General features: G+C 35.2%; 8 protein-coding genes across 8 annotated transcripts; 5 read left to right on the top strand and 3 right to left on the bottom strand.

Annotated features, from left to right (window-relative positions):
- Positions 1 to 259: 259 nt before the first annotated feature.
- On the top strand, positions 260 to 1,855 carry FDP41_008986 (uncharacterized protein; the record flags this gene model as incomplete). Its single annotated transcript, XM_044712896.1, has 1 exon — positions 260 to 1,855. One exon carries the CDS (start codon positions 260 to 262, stop codon positions 1,853 to 1,855), a length of 1,596 nt encoding a protein of 531 aa, XP_044557451.1.
- Positions 1,856 to 2,212: 357 nt separating this feature from the next.
- Positions 2,213 to 2,737, top strand: FDP41_008985 (uncharacterized protein; the record flags this gene model as incomplete). The annotated part of the gene is made up of 1 exon (XM_044712895.1): positions 2,213 to 2,737. The coding sequence occupies one exon, from the start codon at positions 2,213 to 2,215 to the stop codon at positions 2,735 to 2,737; it is 525 nt and encodes a 174-aa protein (XP_044557450.1).
- Positions 2,738 to 3,017: 280 nt separating this feature from the next.
- FDP41_008984 (uncharacterized protein) lies at positions 3,018 to 6,771 on the top strand (the record flags this gene model as incomplete). Its single annotated transcript, XM_044712894.1, has 4 exons — positions 3,018 to 3,183; positions 3,453 to 4,181; positions 4,349 to 6,467; positions 6,537 to 6,771. 4 exons carry the CDS (start codon positions 3,018 to 3,020, stop codon positions 6,769 to 6,771), a joined length of 3,249 nt encoding a protein of 1,082 aa, XP_044557449.1.
- A 25-nt stretch (positions 6,772 to 6,796) lies between these two features.
- Positions 6,797 to 9,295, bottom strand: FDP41_008983 (uncharacterized protein; the record flags this gene model as incomplete). The annotated part of the gene is made up of 1 exon (XM_044712893.1): positions 6,797 to 9,295. The coding sequence occupies one exon, from the start codon at positions 9,293 to 9,295 to the stop codon at positions 6,797 to 6,799; it is 2,499 nt and encodes an 832-aa protein (XP_044557448.1).
- Positions 9,296 to 9,443: 148 nt separating this feature from the next.
- On the bottom strand, positions 9,444 to 12,030 carry FDP41_008982 (uncharacterized protein; the record flags this gene model as incomplete). The annotated part of the gene is made up of 6 exons (XM_044712892.1): positions 9,444 to 10,205; positions 10,254 to 10,621; positions 10,673 to 11,169; positions 11,225 to 11,319; positions 11,370 to 11,501; positions 11,569 to 12,030. The coding sequence occupies 6 exons, from the start codon at positions 12,028 to 12,030 to the stop codon at positions 9,444 to 9,446; spliced, it is 2,316 nt and encodes a 771-aa protein (XP_044557447.1).
- An 85-nt stretch (positions 12,031 to 12,115) lies between these two features.
- On the bottom strand, positions 12,116 to 13,531 carry FDP41_008981 (uncharacterized protein; the record flags this gene model as incomplete). The annotated part of the gene is made up of 1 exon (XM_044712891.1): positions 12,116 to 13,531. One exon carries the CDS (start codon positions 13,529 to 13,531, stop codon positions 12,116 to 12,118), a length of 1,416 nt encoding a protein of 471 aa, XP_044557446.1.
- Positions 13,532 to 13,814: 283 nt separating this feature from the next.
- Positions 13,815 to 14,493, top strand: FDP41_008980 (uncharacterized protein; the record flags this gene model as incomplete). Its single annotated transcript, XM_044712890.1, has 2 exons — positions 13,815 to 13,839; positions 13,910 to 14,493. 2 exons carry the CDS (start codon positions 13,815 to 13,817, stop codon positions 14,491 to 14,493), a joined length of 609 nt encoding a protein of 202 aa, XP_044557445.1.
- A 2,973-nt stretch (positions 14,494 to 17,466) lies between these two features.
- FDP41_008979 (uncharacterized protein) lies at positions 17,467 to 18,579 on the top strand (the record flags this gene model as incomplete). Its single annotated transcript, XM_044712888.1, has 1 exon — positions 17,467 to 18,579. The coding sequence occupies one exon, from the start codon at positions 17,467 to 17,469 to the stop codon at positions 18,577 to 18,579; it is 1,113 nt and encodes a 370-aa protein (XP_044557444.1).
- Positions 18,580 to 19,336: the final 757 nt, after the last annotated feature.

The raw sequence follows: 19,336 nt of genomic DNA, 5'->3' as shown, positions 1-19,336 counted from the left end.
GAAGAGACATGATGCGTTGTCAAGTCGTCGCTCTTTTACAATTTCATTTTCATTAGACATGCACTTTTTATAGTGCAAGGTCGCGCACCTACTACATTTAAAAAACGAAAGTTGACAAGTCATGACCTGATCCTGACTCGCTAGGGTATCTCTTTTTTTCATGAACATGACAGCAGCAGTTGAGGATGCTCACTCTGAACAGTTGTGCTTTTGAAATTCAACAAAACAAAATTGTCATCCACTCTTGATCAACACCAAAATGAATTTCAAAACAACAACTGCTACCACTGCTACCAACTCTTCAACACCTCTCTGTCTCTCCGATGTGATCATTTCTTCTCAAGATGCTGGTCTCGGATTCTTATGTGCATGTGTGGGTGGAATTTTAGGAGTTGTCTTTCTCGTCCCAACGCCTCTCTTGACCAAACTCCTTCATCGTAAAACATTGTGGAAATTTGAAAACTCTTGGATTCAAGTCTCTTTCTTTGCATTGGTGTTTTGGCCTCTGGTGGCACTCTTTTGTCAAGGTCTTGTTCCATTTTCCTCACTCGAATATTATTTCACCAATTCTTCAGTGAATAATGGAACGTCCACTCTTGTCTCGTCGAGTATTTCAGCAGCAACAATTTCATTTACTACTACTACTAGTAGTAGTAGTAGTAGTGGTATTAATAATTCAACAACATCGGGTGGTACGAATACTACTTTGACAGGTCCTCCTCAAGTTTCCATGTTTCAAACAGAGGATTGGGTGAGTGTGATCATTGCACATTGTTTTTGGGTCTTGTTGAGTTTTTCAACATGGGCTCTTGCCACCGAATGGATTGGATTTGGATGGAGCACTAAAATAGTCTATGGAGTGGGTGTCTTCTTTGTGGTGATGGCTCATTGGATTGCTGGAACGGATATTGATTATCTTTGGGATGAAACTACTTTGCAAATTCCAAATAATCTCTCTGTTGCGTATCATTTCTATGTGAATAGTTCGAAAGGAATTGTGTATTGCATTGCAGTTCCAATCATGTTAATTGGATTAATTTCATTGGGAATTGCCTATGTGTTTGTGGAAAGAAATACTCGTGAACAGAGAAGTGAAGAAGAAATGAATTCTGGAAGTGGAAGAGAACACATGACAACTGCTGTGAATTGGACAGAAGTTGCCAAAAAGGAAGCAGATAGTAATAAGAATGTCACAAGAACGGTCAAGATGAGAGTGGTCATGAAATTTTATATTGCCATGTTTGTCACCATTTTAGCTTCAATTTTATACTTTTTATACGAAGGAGCATTCTTGGCCAATGTCACAAATCATTCATTTTCACTCTTGACCAAATTACAGAAAGTGAAAAATCCTCGTGATCCATCCTCATCCATCCCTCCATTCAATCAATTCCAATCCAAGGTTTTCATTAATGGAATTTCATTTCCCATTTCATATTGTTTTGTTTTCATTGCATGTGTCTTGTTATTACTATACAATCGAACCATTAAGAAAATGGCTCTTTGTTCAGGTGGATGTGTTTGCATCTCAGGTCAGAACATTCGAGTGTATCGAATTTTAGGATTAATTTCTTCCTTCTTTCAAGGATTGTTTTGGTATGGAAGTATTTTACTTTTAAATTATTCCGAATACTTGTATAAGGGAAGAGGAAGTTTTCCAATATTGGTGTATTCATTCTTTGCAATTATTACGTCCATCATTTGTGGATTGAGTTTTTTAGAGTTGAAAGGAACATTATTTCCTGAACGAGTGGTGATTGGCATTTCCTATGTTTGCATTCTGGCTTCCTTAATCATGTTGTCCTATGCTGCATTTCCTTCTCATTTCATAAATTTAATTGGTGCAAATTGTTAGACAAATGTTAGCAAATTGTTATAGAATCATCATCAGAATTATATAGAAAGGGTAGTGTGAGTGTGAGTGTGTGTGTGAGTGAGTGTGAGTGTGTGTGTGAACAAAAAGGAATGATTGGAATTCTACAATGATTGGAACACACAAGCTAATAATCCATGGTGATGCATGAAATCCTTTTTCGAGAGGAGAGACTGAAAAGATCCATCTTTATCACAAAAGTACCATCAAGACAATGAAAAGGATTTTCCAGTACTCTGTATTTGCAGTGTAGTTACACTTGATTCCAAATCGAATCATTTAATATTAAATGATGATGATAATTCTCGAACTGATTCATTTCTCAATTATTTGAAAAAAATGGTAAAATTTGAAGATATTTCATCATCACCCACAACACCCACAACACAAGAAGGTACAACCACTACTACTACTACACCTAAGGCTACCTCTTCTTCTTCTTCTCAATCATCCCATTCATTTCATTCTTTTTCTCGTTTGAATCATCAACAACAACCACAAGGATTGAAATTCCGATCATCTCCCTTTTTTCTTTCATTACTTCTTGTCGGAGGATTAGTCATTCATGGATTTATATCGTTTCATCCCAATCTTCATTCCATTCAATTCCTCTCATCGTTTTTCAAGTTATTTGTGGGTTATCAAGATTGGTTGAGAATTGGATTTTATGGAGCGTTATTGGTTCATGTGATTGAAGCTGTGGTGTGTTATAGACAAATTCATTCATTCTTTAAAACTCATCATGTAAAGAGAGATGAAAGTGTGTTGTGGAAATATATCATACAGACATTGATTGTGGGATTTCCAAGCTTTTGGGTATTGCATGAAGAAATGTCGAAATTTGTAAAGAGTCATTCGAACTAGTTCAAATGTTCGCAACTTTCCAAGATGATATTATCATGATATTAAATGAAAAACCTCAAACTGTAGACGAAGAGCACATGAATTGTTGTATACTACTAATGAATGATGGGTTACTGCAGTATCTTGAATTGATCACATCATCACCTGTTCAGGCATCAAAAAGATTCTATTACGTCGCAGTATTGTCATTGTTGAACACTAATTGCTAAAGTCACTGAAAAGATCTGAATATATAAATGACATTTGACAAGGAGCGAATCAAAACAGCAAAAACCAAAAAATGTCTCAAGTCCCCTCAAGCAATTCAACTCGACCACCCACACAAATTCTCTCTCTACAAGATGCAATTGAAATTCAATTCACATTCTGCAAACAAAACCCATCCTCTCCCTCACATTTACGAATGGGATGCATTCAACTCAATGAATTTGGTTTTGTAACAGATGGTAAGTCTATATGTTCTTTGAAAGATATATTTATCATTGAGAACACTCGGATGTTGACAACATTATATGGTGTGATTCACTACATGATGGTTTTGGATCATGTTCCATCACATCATCACAATGTGTCTTTTTATATGTGTGAATCATCATCACGAATCCTTTGTAAATATTTCAAAATATTATTACAACCATCATGAATCCAATTTGAATTATTGTGATATGATCATTCAAAATCATCACGACGATGACATTCATGATGGATCATTCAGTCATGTTTGATGGTCATCACATTCCTAACAACAACAAGGTGCCTCCACAGAGCCGACTCTTTCAACTTTCTAATTTTCACAAAACACTTCATTTGAAATCATCCAATCAAACGGAAAATGATGGAGAGTTTTCACAATCGTTTATCGTGAAACCAAATCTGTCCAATCTTTTCACAAATCCTAAAGAACCACTCGACACTGGTTTTAAACACTTTTTAAAGGACTTTCAAAAACAATCGTTGAAAGGAATGAATTTTGTCGAAGCATTGTATCCATCAAAATTTGAAATTGCTCAAGAATTGGGTATCATTAATGCAGAAAATGACGAAGAAAGTAGAAGTGAGAATTTAAAAGCATTGGCAGATCCATTGAGAACTTATCGAGGAAAAACGAAATGTGTGGTCTTTTATTTGGAAGGTGATTTTGCAAGTGTGTTAACTCCTCAATCAAATTTAGTGGTGGAATGGGGAAAACATATTGTGGGAGAGTTGCCACATCTCACAAAAACTGAATTCAAACCAGAGAATAAGCTTGTCTTTCCATATCAATCAATGATCAAGCAGAACAAAAATTGTGTGTTTTTGAGTATTGTGTTATGGATGGATCCACAAATTATGAATCAAAATAATGTTTGTGCGATGGATACCATTGGTTTGAATTTGGGACCAGGTTCACCTTCCATCATGGATGCTTACAAGTATGGATTGATTCACCAGAGTTTGGGAGAATGTAAGTGACATTACGTTATTGTTTCATTGTGATTTATTTTCAACTTGACATCCATTGTTGACATTTGTGACAATTATGTTTGATATTAATGACAAAAAACATAATTTTCAACATGACATTTTGTGATGACAAAAAACATGATGTTACCTAACATATGTACCTACTAGTATATTCATCGGATGAGACAGCTGTTGTTTTACGTCAACCTTTCAAATATTTCGAACTTAAAAAGAACAATTCAGTCGTTCTCTCTTCATTGAAAATTCAAAGCGTTCGTTGTTATACCTTTGAAATTAATCACATTCTGGTTGGAAAGAAATTTAGTATCAATTCCAAAGCAATTCTATTGGATCGAGGTAATTATGCCATCAAACACATTGGAGATCCAGTGTTTATTCCAGGAAAAGAAAAACCAGTCATTTCAGGAAGAACTGATACTAAATCAGATGCCACCTTCTCCATTGATTTGAATCATGTTCCGTCACAAGTGGACAAAATTTTGTTTATTTCTGTATTTCAAGGAAATGCTGAGACTAATTTTATTCGAGTGAAAGATAGTGTAATGAAAGTATTCAATGAAAAGCAGGAACTTGTCACATCCATTGTAGCATCTCCAGGAAATGAAAGTACTTTAATTTGGGGATTTCTTAAGAGATTACCAGACAATTCTTCTGAATCCAGATGGGAACTCTTTAATATGGATCAATACACAGATCAACATGGACCATTGGGTGCTTATCGTTATGCTGTGAGACATTTACCAATGATATCTCCACTTTCTGACACTGTGAATACTTGTCCAATGCTCTCGAATTCATCCTCTACCATGACAACAACTGTTGAATTTTCACTTCAAAAACCTCTTCTTTGTAAATTGAGATTAGGAAAGAGATTGGCTCCATATCTATTTATGGATGATGAGGATGAGGAGGATGAAGATGGTTTCTCTAGAAAATTATCAAAAAAACCATATTACAATTTGGATGTGTGTTTCTTTGATAATTATGGTTATCACATTCATCATGAAGCTGCAAAACCAGTGAAAAGCAAATACATGCCACTCTTCCAATTGGGAATGAAAGAACATATGGCAAATTTACCAAATTTGAAAACAGCATTCATCAAACTCGCAATTCGAATTCCATGTGTCACCTACAAGGCAGAACCATATCCATATTATGACACTGATTTTACTGATGAAGTGAAAGAGAGAAGTCTTTCTGATGAATTTGTCAAGTGCATTCAAGATGAATCGATGCGAATGATTATTTGTGACGAGGAAAAGAATGAAGAATTATTTGGTGTCTCTATTCGAGATTTGGATCCAAAAGAACAAGAAGAAAAACTTAAAAAAATCAAGTTGAAAGAAAAGAATGTCATCAAACCAGATTTTGAAACTGAAGTACTTTTATTGAAGTTGGAAAAAGTCGATCAAAAGAGTGATTTATGGAAAGTGTGTCCAATCCGCAAAGAATTCGCAAAGGATTCGAACTGGGTTGAAAAAATTCGACAAGAAATGCTTTCAGAATTTGTCAAAGCAAGACCATCTTTCAAGTTAATGCATGCAAATGAATGTGTGACTCAACCATTTGTTTCTGATATGTACAAGGAAGTTTTCACATCAGTGATAAGTTTGGAATGTTCTGACATTTCTTACAAACCAAAACTTCATATTTTAACTCCAACAAATGTGACTGAAGTGAACGAACAAAACAGTAGATATGGAAATCCAATGAGTGTTGAAATTATCATGAATAGCAAGAGATTTTCACTTCCTGGAGAAAATTCAAGATTCGAAATTGCCTACAAAGATTATGAACTTCAAAATCAAATGCTTGGAATTATTCTATGTTTGGAATTGTCCAAAGATATTCCATCGAACAGTCAGAGTACTCTTGTGTTGAAATTCTTTGATCAAAAAGTTGGAGGAGAGAAATTCAGACTTGTGATTGAACCTCTCAAATGTGGATGGAAAAAACAAGGTGAAATGCTCACAGTGTTGGCAACCATGAAAGATGTTGCAACACACATGATTAGTATCAAAAGTGTCATGAAGATTAATCTGAGTGATTATGCTGTCTTGTTGCCATCTCCTCCAAAACATCTTAATATTACCATAGATCGAGCAGAAGATTTGGCAGTGTATAATGACAAAAACTCTGATCCATATATCGTTGCCAAGTTTGATGATGGTAAAAAACAAATAAGCAAGAAGAAGACTGCGCTCTTTGTCACTCATACGATCAAGAAGACATTGAATCCTGTTTGGAATGAGACTTTCCAAATGTAAGTTATCATATTAATGAAAGAACTTGATGGACACTAACACGATTATGATTTCAATGAACATGACAGTCGTTTGATTGGAGACATTAAAGCGGACAACAGAGTTCTGGCCTTCCACATGTACGATAAGGAAACCCTCCACAAAGATAACTACATGGGCATGGTGTTGATTAATGTGAAGGACATCCAAGAAGGAAGCTTTGGTTATCCTCTCAAGCCCAATCCACTCAAACAAACCAAAGCCAAAGAGACCGAGAAGGTCAAAGGAAAGGTGTATTTCAAGTTTGAGTTTGTTTATGAATAAATAGAGTTTCGTTCGCATTATGACCTTACTTGGAGGATAAGGAAACAATGAAACGTAAAAACAACGCCTTCACAGTATCTCCGGACGATCCAAGTGCTTGTTGACACATCGAAATCATGGGCGAGTAATCTGGCTTTTCATTGGGATGACGTTGATCTTGATTCAGCAGATTTTCAAACAAGTATTGCCAAATGTCTTTGAACTTCCAATAACGTCGAATGGACTCTTTGATGTGATATTGGTCTTGTTTTGTCAACACTTCCATGTCATTCTTGAACAACAATTGGTGCAGAATGTAGCAAACGCTCCACGTGTCAGCAGAATACTTCCATGATGAAGGGTGTCTGGAAACGTTCGTGAACACTTGAGGCAAAGTTTTTGGATTGGCTGCACACGAAAATTTCACATGACTTGGGAATAGTTCTAAATTGAGAGCTTTCGAAAAGTCTGTCAACATTAATCCTTTCGTGTTCCATCCTTTTCCATTGATCGCCCAATCTGATAATTCTGCACCATCTTCATTCAATAGTAGTAAATTACTGGGCAGAATGGAGTTATGAATCATGTTTGCCTTGTTGTGTAAACTTTGTAAAATGTTTAAAAGTTCTAAGGTATAATACAGAATAATTGTTTCCTCCAATTTTGTTCCAGAGTCCATAGCCCGCTGCAGTGTAATGTTATTTACAAGCTTTTCCATTAGAAGTGTATTCTTGTCAAACACATAAACGCGTTGAATGTTTGGGAATCTGTGTGAATCTGCTTCGGGTATTCGTCTCTGTAATTCTTCGACCATGTAGTATTCATAAAAATCATTAGGAGGTCTAAATTTGAGAGCGAATGATCTGTGATTAATTCCATTATTATTTCTTAAATCTTGAATTTGAATCACATGAGAAGAAAGTTTATCCTCTATCAGGTATGTCTTTGTGTTCAGTTTTAAGCTTAACATTTGAGAATTGTAATTGTCCTTATTCTTTTTCTTTTGAGCAAGTTCATTGAGAATAGAGCTTATATCTGTCAGTGATGTTCCTTTACAGTTTGAAACACGAGAATCATTGAAACAATTAGAAAGGTTGACAATATTTGAGTAGATCTTTCGAGTATCTTCTGAAAATGGATTAATAACTCCGTTCGAAACCAACTTCTTCAATTGTTCTGGAACATTTTTTACATCATACTTGTATGCTTCATCTCTACTTATAATTATTGTTTTAGAAAGATTGTTCTCGTCCTCTTCAAAATACATAATTCCTGACTCGTCATTCTCCTTGTTGAACTGATGAAAAGCGCTTAGAGATCGATTTCTATGAGCCTGAATTTGTTTTTCTGTAGGTTGTTTGATTACAGGTTTTGGGAGTAGTTGCCTAGAAGTATTAGTAGTGGTTGATTTAGCTTTTTTCAGAGTGTCATTCATGCCATACTCGTCATCTTGACAAGAGTGAGAGTTATCCCTTTTTCTCTTCTTTTCATCCAAAGCTCCTTCTTGAGCTTTGCGAAGTTTTCGTTGTTCAAAGTAATTGTTTTCTAATTCACTGTCTATTTCACCTCTGAACATACTATCAATGGTTGTATATGCATATGAAGTGGGAGTTGCTTCTACAATTGACTTTCTTGTGGGAATCTGTCGTGTGATGTCACAGGCAAAATCAAAAGAAAATTCATCTGCTTCATCTGCTTTCTTTTGTGATATTATTTGAGTGGATAATGATGATTTTACGGAGGGTTCAGTAGTACTAGGGTTAGTGGTTGTGTTGAGAGTTTTTTCCTCAGAAACCATTCGCTCTGTATGATTCACAATGAGTGAGGTGGTCTGTAAATAATGCATGGCACGTAATTCTTCAAAAGTATACTCTTGCACTCCATTAAAAACTAAATTCTTGTCATATCCTGCACAATTCAAAGTGGGTGATGCTTGAACCATCTTTCTATGCGATGTTTGTGGTGTTTCTACAACTCTTGTTTGTTGTTGAGATTGCGGCTGTGATTGTGGTTGCACTTGTACTTGTTGGCTTGACATGTGTTCAATATATTCCTTTTCCATATTACTTAAGAGCTCTGTATAGACTACTTCCCTAGTTCGAGCTTCTTCATAAACAGCAGCCTCTTCTTCCAAAAGGCCACTTTTTCGGCATAGCAATGCCCATGTCTCGTATAATTTAGGGTATGTTGGTGCAAAACGAAGTAAAGCTTGTAAATTAGTGATAGGATCATCCGTATAGCATTCGGAAAAGATGAGCCACATATCCCAAATCATTTGATTGCTGTACAACTCATGGGGAAACTCTCCCATACCATCACATATATGAGCATCATAGTGTTTAATAAGAAAATCCCGAATCAAATTTCCTCGTGAGTCAAAAGCAAGCTTGTTGTCCTCAAAACGAGTTAAAAATTTCACTAGATCAAAGAGTGCTTTTGCTTCTTTATCAATATCTAATTGCTGAGTCTTGAGAGAAGTTTGATATTTATCAATGGCGTCTTGAATTTGTTTTTGCCTTCGTTTCTGTTCGAGGTGTTGGCTCATTTTTTTGAATATGAGTTTAAAATAACGGATTTTTTTGGCGCCAAAAAACGGGCGAAGTGAAATGATCGACAAATATATTACATTTTATATTATATATATTATAATAAATAATTGATAATACTAATATATATTCAAGAAAACCTATTTTTTACAAATTTCTTAAACCAAGTGTCTCCATAGTTGCATTTCCAAAGAGTTGTCTGTTGTTCAAAGCTTGAATAAGCATGTTATCATACATTGGAGAAGGATCAGTAGAGACCACACCTTTCATAATTCCTTCATAGTTACAAATTGGGGCATAAACGACATCTGGAACAAGGATTTTTGTTAATCCCAATATTTCACCATCTTCCATCGAGGAAATAACTCTTGCTTTTTCCTTCACGAGTTGTTTGGCTAATTTAGGTGACATCAAGTCGTGAGTTAAAAAGTAGGTGCAATTTTTCTCGATCAATCCAAGCACAAACAAGTAAAGTTGTTTTTGAAGAATTTGCTTGACTTGTTTGTGTGTACAATCCTTCACTTTGTTGTGGAATATTTGGAGAATTTCATTTTCGACATAAGCAATAGATGTTTCTAATAATTGAGTTTGAACCAAATTCCATGCATTAAATTTGTTAACTTCCTTTCTTTCATCTTTTGGAACATTTTCCTTATTCGAAAGTTGAAGTTCGTTCAAAATATCTTGGAAACGGGTGGCAACAGATTGTACTTGTTTTTCAAGCTTGACCTCAAAAAGTGTTAGATAAAAGTTTGAATCCAATAAATCGGTGGCATTTCTTAAATGTCTAGCTTTCACATTGCCATTCAAAGAATCTAAAACATAATAACCAACAGAGGAGAAAATACTGGAGTACTTTTGAGTCATGATCTTTTTAAAATTTGCCAGTAAGTATTTGGAAACTTCTTGCTACAAAGGTGTTAAATGATTGCCTCAATGTATCATACAGCTACTTACAAATAATACAGTGTTGTCACCTTCAAAAGTTTTGAAAATGTCATGGTTTGCAATAGTAAGACCTATTCTATTAAGTTGAGAATAACCCAATCCACCACATTTTTCTCTCAACTTGAGAATGCTGGATTGATTGTGATCTGTCAAGTAAGCTTTGAAACCTGCACTCAGTACATGTAAAGTTTGAGCAGTTTCGGGTGTTCTATTGACATACAAATGATGAAGATGGTTAGAAGCAAATCTAAACGCGAAATACTCTGCTAATATTGGATAAATGGTATGTTTTTGTGCTTGAAAATTGATCACTGGGTTTTCTGGCTTGTTTGGAATTCCAAATTGTCTTCTTTCAAAAGAAAATCCAATAGTGGTTGCTAATAACATTACAAATTCGAGCTAATACAATCAAAACAAAAATCACATACCAAGAATTTTTGCCAAAGAAACAGTAGAGCTACCACAAATTGAATATCTTCCCATTGTGAGAGTCGACAACATTGCTCCAAATCTCTGTGCTGCGTTTTTGTATGGGCTTTGATATGTTCCAGATTCTGTTACATCTCCGTGCTTGTTTAACAAATTTTCTCTTGGAATGTGCACTTTGTTAAACAATAAAAATCCATTATCCAAGTTGTTTAGGCCCTCTTTTACAGTGCAGTCTCCAATGATGACTCCAGGTAATATTTCATTTGAAGTGGGATCTCTTACTGGAACTACAAAGCAATGGATTCCATGATTTTCCTTTCCAACAATTAACTGAGCAAAAACTAGACACATGTGACAATGTCTTGAATTTCCAATCCACCATTTGCATGCTTCTCTGTTTGGAGTATGAATTTCAAATGTGTCACTGTCTTTACAATAAGTAGCAGTTGTTTGAATTCCTCTTACATTCGATCCGTGAGCTAACTCTGTGATGGCACTTTTTTACAAATGAAAATGTTAATTCAATAGTTTGTATAACGCATGAAACATACTAACTACCCATAAGCTCCAAATTGTCAATTTTGTCAAAATATTTTCTATGTCTTTGTGTGCCAAGGTTCAAAAGTGTTCCAGCCCAAAAGTTGAACTATTTCATAAAATATTATTAGTGGACCATTGTAGTACTTTGACACAAACCTGAAGCATTGTTTTTACAGAAAGAGCAGGATCAAAATAAGCGACAGCTGACATTGCAGCGAAATGAGTGGCAGGCTCATGTTCCAATGTATCTACAGAAAAACACTTCTTCTCCTTCACTAAATACTTCATCTATTCCATCATTTCGTAGGTTGTCAATTGCTCATATGTGTCATTTTAACTCGAATATAATACTCACTCTTTCATAATTTAAATCTAATTGTTCAATTCTCGAAAGATCAATGTCATATGGATGAAATAAGTCAGGGCGATCTCTCATTGCTTGTACCACTTTCTCTCTTGCCTTATTTTCTTTTGGAGAAAATGGAGAAAGATAAGCAGATAATTCTTCAGCTGGAAATACAATTTGTGATTTTTGTGGTGCATTGTTTGATTTGACAGCTTTTTCCGATGATGATTTTAGAGGTGATGATGTTGGTGACGATTTTTCTTGCTGTCTTTGAGATGTATCGGGATTCAAATGACTTCTCAACATGTCCATTCTTCTCTGTCCATTCTTATCTTCAATCTTGATCTTTTGATCAGATGCCTCTTGTAGTGCTTTCTGAATCCGAGAGCTTCGTTTTGCATTGTGGCTTGTGGTCGATGCGGATGACTTTTCTGTTGATGAAGAGGATGACTCGTTTTGATCTTTTGGCATTTTTTCTCCTAATTTCCTCTTCTTTTTTCTTACGACAATTATGCACAATTCTTTTCGATATTAAACTTTTCAAAGTGGAAAGCTTTTATAATAATTTATCAATGATTTGCTGACACCATTCTCCTGCTTTACCATTCAGTATGGCAACACAATTTTTGTCAAATGATGTCGATTCCATATTGATCATAATGACAGGAATTCCTCTTCTAGACACCAATTTGGGAAGAGAATTCACTGGCTCAACCAACAATCGAGTGCCCATGACAATGAGAAGATCACATTCACGACACATTTGACGAGCATCAACAAGTTCAGAGTGTCGAAGATTTTCACCAAAGGAAACAGTGTTTGGTTTCAATACACCTCCACATGTGCATGTTGTGAGCTCATTTGGGATTTCTTCCTCTCTCTTGACATGTTCCTTCACTTTTTCGTACAATTCATCAGGATGATCAATGAATTGATGACATTTGGTACATGTTACCAATTTGGAAGATCCATGAATTTCAATGACTTTGCTCTCTGGTAAACCAGCACGTTGATGCATGCCATCAATATTTTGAGTGATCACTCGAAGAAGTCGTCCTTGATTGTTCAAAACTGCAAAAAGTTGATGAGAGGGATTTGGAGATGCTTTTGAGATTTGGTCTTTCAGGTAGGCATGCATTTCAAAATAATCATCTCGAATCTTCTTTCGACTCAAAATGTTCTGAAAAGTCATTTCATCTTGATTCCACTTATCCCAAATGTTTTGTAAATTTGAAGAACCACTGTTACGAAATGCTGAGATACCACTCTCAACGCTCACACCTGCTCCAGTCAATCCAACAATTTTCGGACAGCGTGACAACAGTTCAACAACTTTTTCAAAAGCTTCAGAACCATACAGAGTTTGAGGTCTTTGTTCATTGTCTAAATTCAAATCAAATTCAACACATTCTCCTTCTGAGCGATGGAATAAATCAACACTGACGTATGGATCATGTTCAAAATATTCAACAAATGATAAACTCTGTTCATCACTTCCAATGCCAAACTTTTTACATTGAATTCTTGAATTTCCCAGAGGATCCTCCATGATTAGTTTAAACCAATCAGGTACGAAATTATCGTTTTCAATAATCTCTTTAAAGACTCCAATTTTTGGAGCGAGTTGGTCCTTGATGGCAGATGGCATGTTATCCAATGAATACAACAAGGACTTTAAAAATTCACGAACGGTGGAAAACTTTGCATTACCTTTTGGAATTTCAAGATCAAAATTCGGACACAAGATGGTCACACTTGAGCTATCCGTTCTTAAGATCAAACGATTCATCAAGTCCGAAAAGGCTTCACGTTGAGTTTCTTCATTTAGGTTTTCATCCTTCTTGAAAATTAATTGTAAAATAATTCCCATGTCATAAAATTCTTCCATTTGAACTGCTTCAATGGAATCAAAATGTTCTGGAAGTGTTTCAATTTCGAAAGGAGGTGATGCATCTTGTTGAAATGTTTTCATTTTTTTTGTAAGGTTTTTTTCGAGGTGATGCAATTTTGAATTTTACTACTTGATTGTCGTTGTTCAACAAGATTCTTGGAAGGAGTTTCTCTTTCAAAAGTACATAAGGGTACATTCTTGAATATGAATCATAGTTGTTTGGACTACTAATTAATTATTAGCACCATTGGTGCTGGTAAATCCGTGAGGATTGTGAGGATTGGGGATTATTTTTGAACTGGTTTTTTGAATCTTGAGTTTTCATAGTATTTGGTGTGACATTTACCAACTAGTAGGGTGAGAAATGTTTGGATTTCAGGCCAATTTTGGTAAATATTTGGTGAATTTTTAAGGTTGGGTATTTGAGTATCTTGAATCATTACTCTGAATTTTGATTAGAAAAGAGTGAAAGTATCAAACAATTTGGCAATGGAACTACCTCTCCAAATGACGCTAAAAGTCAAAACTCCAAAAACAACGATCAGGAGTCAACAAAACCTTCTTTTGGTGAAAGTATTACCAATCACCCAAAGGCACCATCACAACCAAATGCTTTCGGTGATTCTTGGAATCAACAAACGGTTACTCTCTCACTCAAATATTACAAGAAATGGACAGCTCAAGAGGTTGCTTCAATCTTGACATTGGATGATGTGGCTGGTGGAGCCTCATTGTCCTTCGATGAGGTAAAACCTCTTATTGATGTTGGTTTTAATGGAATCGTTCTTGACAATATAGCGCAAGATATAAAAGAAAGGGGAAAACAATCAGCTTTTAAAATGGTTTCTAATGAACCAGAATACAAGAAGTCATTGTTTGAAAAATATGGGCAAGAAAATGTTCGACAATTATTGGAATCACGATTGATTTACTCTGATTTACTACAGGCAAAGTTAACGATATTCGATCTTGAAGAAATTAGAAGATCATTGGAAACTGAAATTAATTTACTCGTTGATAATGTGCCATTTCTTGGTTCTTGATGAATTTGGGGTGTTTGTTTTAAATTATGCATAAAAAGCACTCGGTTCAAATGGCAAGTTTGATCCAATATTTCCTGCAATGTATGACATTATTTCCACATTACTCCACCCAATCAATCAAGATCCAAGATGCTCATTATATATTTGTGGAAAGGGAATAATGTTTGATTTACTTGTAAAAGGGTTATTTAGGCCAGACAATAATTCTCCTTGTGAAATCCACAAAATCATCACAAGGAGAATAATTATTATTAAGTTGTTTTCTAAAGACAACATTTTGGGGGTCTTTGAACATGAAAATTTCTCTCACTTGAAGAATTATTTGCAGGAAAAGAGTTTACTCTCAGCATTTGTTGAAAAACTGCACCAACAGTCCAGTGGTGTTCCAATATACGTTGCCTATATTTTCGACAAATTGGGCATTTCACTTATCGAGATTGAAGAAGGTGTTGACAAACAATTTCGATCAATCATCAATGAGATGCCAAAAGCTATCATTAATCCATTCACAGCCTGAAAAATTCTCCCACATTAATGACCATCTATAAGCAATTATTATTGATTGGATTATTGAAAATACCTATCAAATCAAATACTATTCCTATCAATAATGTTGATGATCAGTTTAAAGGATTATCGCAAATTCCATTTTATGATTTTGCAGTGATGATGAATTTTATGCAGAACCAATGAACAACGGAAATGTTCAGAAAGATGAAAGCAATGAATTAGTACGCCTTCATTTTCCTCCCATTATTATAGAACACTTTCTCAAAGATCCTCAAATTAATGAAGGTTATAAGAACTTTAGCATTGCCTTTCTTGCACAGACTTTTGAAAAACATGGAATTTTTATGGACAAAGGAGAAGCTTTTGAGCAAATTTTAATTATTCTTCCCAAATTGGTGTCTAGAAGAGGAATTCCTGTCATTATGATCAATATGGAATCGACATCATTTGACAAAAATTGTCAACCCTTAATAATCATGTCCAATTCGGATCTATTGTCTATGTCGAACAAGAGGTTGTTTGAATTCGTGGAGACGATGATAGTAGTACATAAGAGGTTTTCGAATCATTATGTGAGACAATGCCATTCATCACTATACATACAATAGCTAACCAATGACACTTTTGAGCAAAAATCGAGAGATTTTCTCTTCTGACGTACAATTATTTTAGGATGTTTTAATTATTTACATTCCGACCAACAAGGATCTGCTCCTCATTTTGAATCAACATTAACATGTGGTCAGCAAATCCTTATTTTAGAAAAATTTTCATTAGTAACAATTTATTCTCCTAAAAGCGGAGAACCTAAATAATCGAAAGTAATTATATTGTGATATTAGACAGATCAGAATTTCTTAGATATTTCCATGTCTGAAAACTGTCCATTTACCTTATCCACAAGTTGAAGGAAGAACATTCCACTATGGTAGATTTATCATCAATTTGAGAAGAGCTTGTGAGAAAGATGGAGAACTACTGAAAAGACATGAAGACATTATATCCGTTCCCCTATGCCACAAAAGGAGTCTAAGTTTACAAGCGACTGAATGATGTCATTTGAGTTCATAATCTCCCACATAGTTGTTACTGTTAGTTCACTCACTAAGATATTCACAATTATGTGGTGTAGTTCTGTAGTCTCTTGCATTGAGGATACGTTAATTCTGGTCAATCTCTCGATTTTGGTCTCCCTTACGGAGTTCTTTCAAGAACCACCCACCACGGGTCTCTTGACTTTGTTCTCGATTTAAAATTATATTTCTCTCAAAACAAGGTTGACGGTTTCTAGTAGGATAATATATGCTTATCATCCCTAATTATGGACTTTCTTAAATTATTCCCGTATGAGAGTGTCAGACTATATTGGATTCCTCTCATATATATTAATTGAATGGTTCGACAATACAACCTCATCAATCTTAACAGACACACGAGGAAATTGGTTTCTGGTCACTGGGACCCAAATTCATAGACAAGATGAATCTTTTGACTATGATCAACTCTTTCACTCCACCATCCAGATACTATAATTTAGTTGTTTGAAGTACGCTTGGTAAAACTTAACAGAGACCATCTAAAAGATTCGTCATAAGGACCCTCTTGACCCTTAACTCGATCTTTCAAGAGAACGTTGGACTTTGAAACTTTCTTCAACTTTGATTCGCCCGTTAATCATCTTTCAAGACTCCCCTAGTGTGTGAACAGGGTCACAAATGTTACTCATGTCAACGAATTTACTAATGCTTCATATCTTTTTTAAACTGATCATCGACTTATCAGTCCTGTCAATATTCATGAGTGTAGCATTTAGCTTAGTGAGAGATCCTCCCATCTATTTGAGATAGGTTCACTTACTAAGGTATTATATTAAGACTGTTCTATGAAGCTCGTTCCAGGACCATTTAATTCTAGACCTTTCAATGCATTTGAAACGTGTTATTTAAATTGAATAGGCTTTCATAAATTAAAACATTCCTTTAAGCTTGGGATGTTTCAAAGGTATTGGGTGGTTTCAAAGATTCAGGGGCGTTTCAAAGATTTTGGCGCGTTTCAAAGAATCCGAAACATTCCAAATCAGCTTCTTTTCAACTTAGCTTGGGAGTTTCAACTTCAAAAAAATATCATCACAATTTTATATTACTGTTTTGTTGACTTTCTTTGCTTCTTTTGTTGTGGTGAGTAGTCTTACTGGTATAATTGAAAACGAAAAAGGCTTCAAGGATGAAACCACTTTTTTAGATGGTCATGATACACGTATTGAATATAGTAATTTAGCCAAATATCCTAAAAGGGAGTATTGGAGTTACAAATAAAAAGATTCTGGATTAAGAACTCAAGTATTGATGTATAATCAAGAATTAGCAATTGCTATTTCGAAATCCCTACCATGTGCTCCTAATACAGACATTGGTATGTTCAAGCAAATGGAGAGAATTCCAAAACTATTAGATCCAAGTGTGGATGTATTTTGATGGTGGATATTTCTTGGGAATTCCTGATTATATTGAAAAATTGCAAGAAAAAGAATATGATTTTGATGAGTCAAATTTCAGAACTCCAATTAGAAAACCAAGAAATCAAGATCTAACATACAGTGAAGCACAATATAATGAAGAATTTGGTGCTTTTCGTGGTATGATTGAAACATTATTCTCTCATATTGGTGAGAAATTCAAATTTTTCAATCCTCATTCAGTTGCTAAAATGAGTGGAGATTTGGAAAATGTGTGGAATTTAAAATTTAAAATTGCATTTGTGTTGTTTGACATTCATAGATTCGTAGAAAAATATAATATTCAATTATTAGATCACCACAAGGAATGGATGCGTTCAGACTTTGATTTTCCTATAGAAAAGCCAAAATTATTAAGACCCTCTGTTAATGTTGTCCGTCAAAAAGAATATGCAGAGGAAAAAAGAAAAGCTCAATGTAACCTTATTGCTAAAATGTTGACAATGAGTGACACTGAATTAATGACACTATCAACTCGTGAAATTCTAGAATATTCACATAATTCTAATCCAGTACAAGTCGGTGATGAAGGATCAGAAAGCGGCTCGGATAATGAACTTCCAAGAAATCTACAAGAAAGTGCTTCTGATAACGAAGGATCTGAGAGCAGTTCTGATAATGAAAGATCCAATTCGCAAGCCTCAAGATCAAGATCAGAAAGCGATTCGGATAGTGAAGGATCAGAAAGCAGTTCTGATAATGAAGAAAGATTGATATCACCCAGAAAGACACAATTCCCAAGAATAACCTCAGGCTCGGAAAGAAGTTCACAAGACTACACACCACAAAAACTTCCACAAAAAACTCCAAAATCAACTCCACAACCAAGAACTCCACAACCAAACACCCCTATCCAAATCCAAAGACCGGCTCTGCAAGCATCATTTAAAAAAGTTCAACAGCCAACAAAGAAGAAAACAAACAAACCAAACACTTCGGAACCTTCTTTCGGTATTGGAAAACGGCAAGCCAAACTAACAGCTGCATTCACACTCCCACCCACTTGCTTTCTTAAGCTTATTCAAGTACCTTTTTCGCTGATCGGAATGTTCTTGTGGTAAGGAAGAACATTGTGACAGTACAGGTCCACCTTGATTCGAATCTTTTCGGCAAGGATTTTATTGAGCTAACTATATAATTTTGTTATTTAATTTCATTTATTTAATTCATCATGTTTTCATGATATTCATGGATTTATCAAGTTATTATGATTTTCATGGATTTATCAAGCAATTGTTTAAATGCGACCTCATATCATGGAGTCTTCGTCTCTGCCACCTAACTGTGACTTCTTGCGCTTCACATCATGTAGTCGTTACTTCTGCCTTCATCCTTCTTGCTTCCTTGCGTTTCTTTGGTTTTCTCCTTTTTTTTTCCGCTGGGCGGTTTTTGGAGTTTTTTACCTTTATTAAGGTCGGGTGTTTGAAGAGACCACAAACCCATTAGTCCTTCCTTTAATTAACAAACGAATTTTATTGTTTACTCTTTCGAAACATGTTCCTTCACTTTCTCGTACAATTCATCACTGAACAATCAAGGATGACTTCTTCGAGTGATCAGTTGATCAACTTGTGCCTCTGTGCATTACTAATAAAATGGCAAAAGATTTGATTTTTTCAAATTCTTCAAGTTTTTAAGTTTGTGTTTCGCATCCTTCGCAATTTGAGAGATTTGGGAATTTTCACTTTTCTAATCCAACATGTTCTTTACCTTGCTCGAGAACTAGATCCCACCACAAAACAGGCAATCCAACGACAGATCCATTTTAATTCTTTCACCCTGTCCATCGATGTACGTTGCTGTTGGGATTGAATGATT

The sequence above is a fragment of the Naegleria fowleri genome (genome assembly GCF_008403515.1).
Source record: "Naegleria fowleri strain ATCC 30894 chromosome Unknown tig66, whole genome shotgun sequence".
In the NCBI taxonomy this organism is placed as follows: domain Eukaryota; phylum Heterolobosea; class Eutetramitea; order Acrasida; family Naegleriidae; genus Naegleria; species Naegleria fowleri.
The sequence above is the reverse complement of the archived record's forward strand: the minus strand, read 5'-3'. Positions and strand labels throughout refer to the sequence as shown.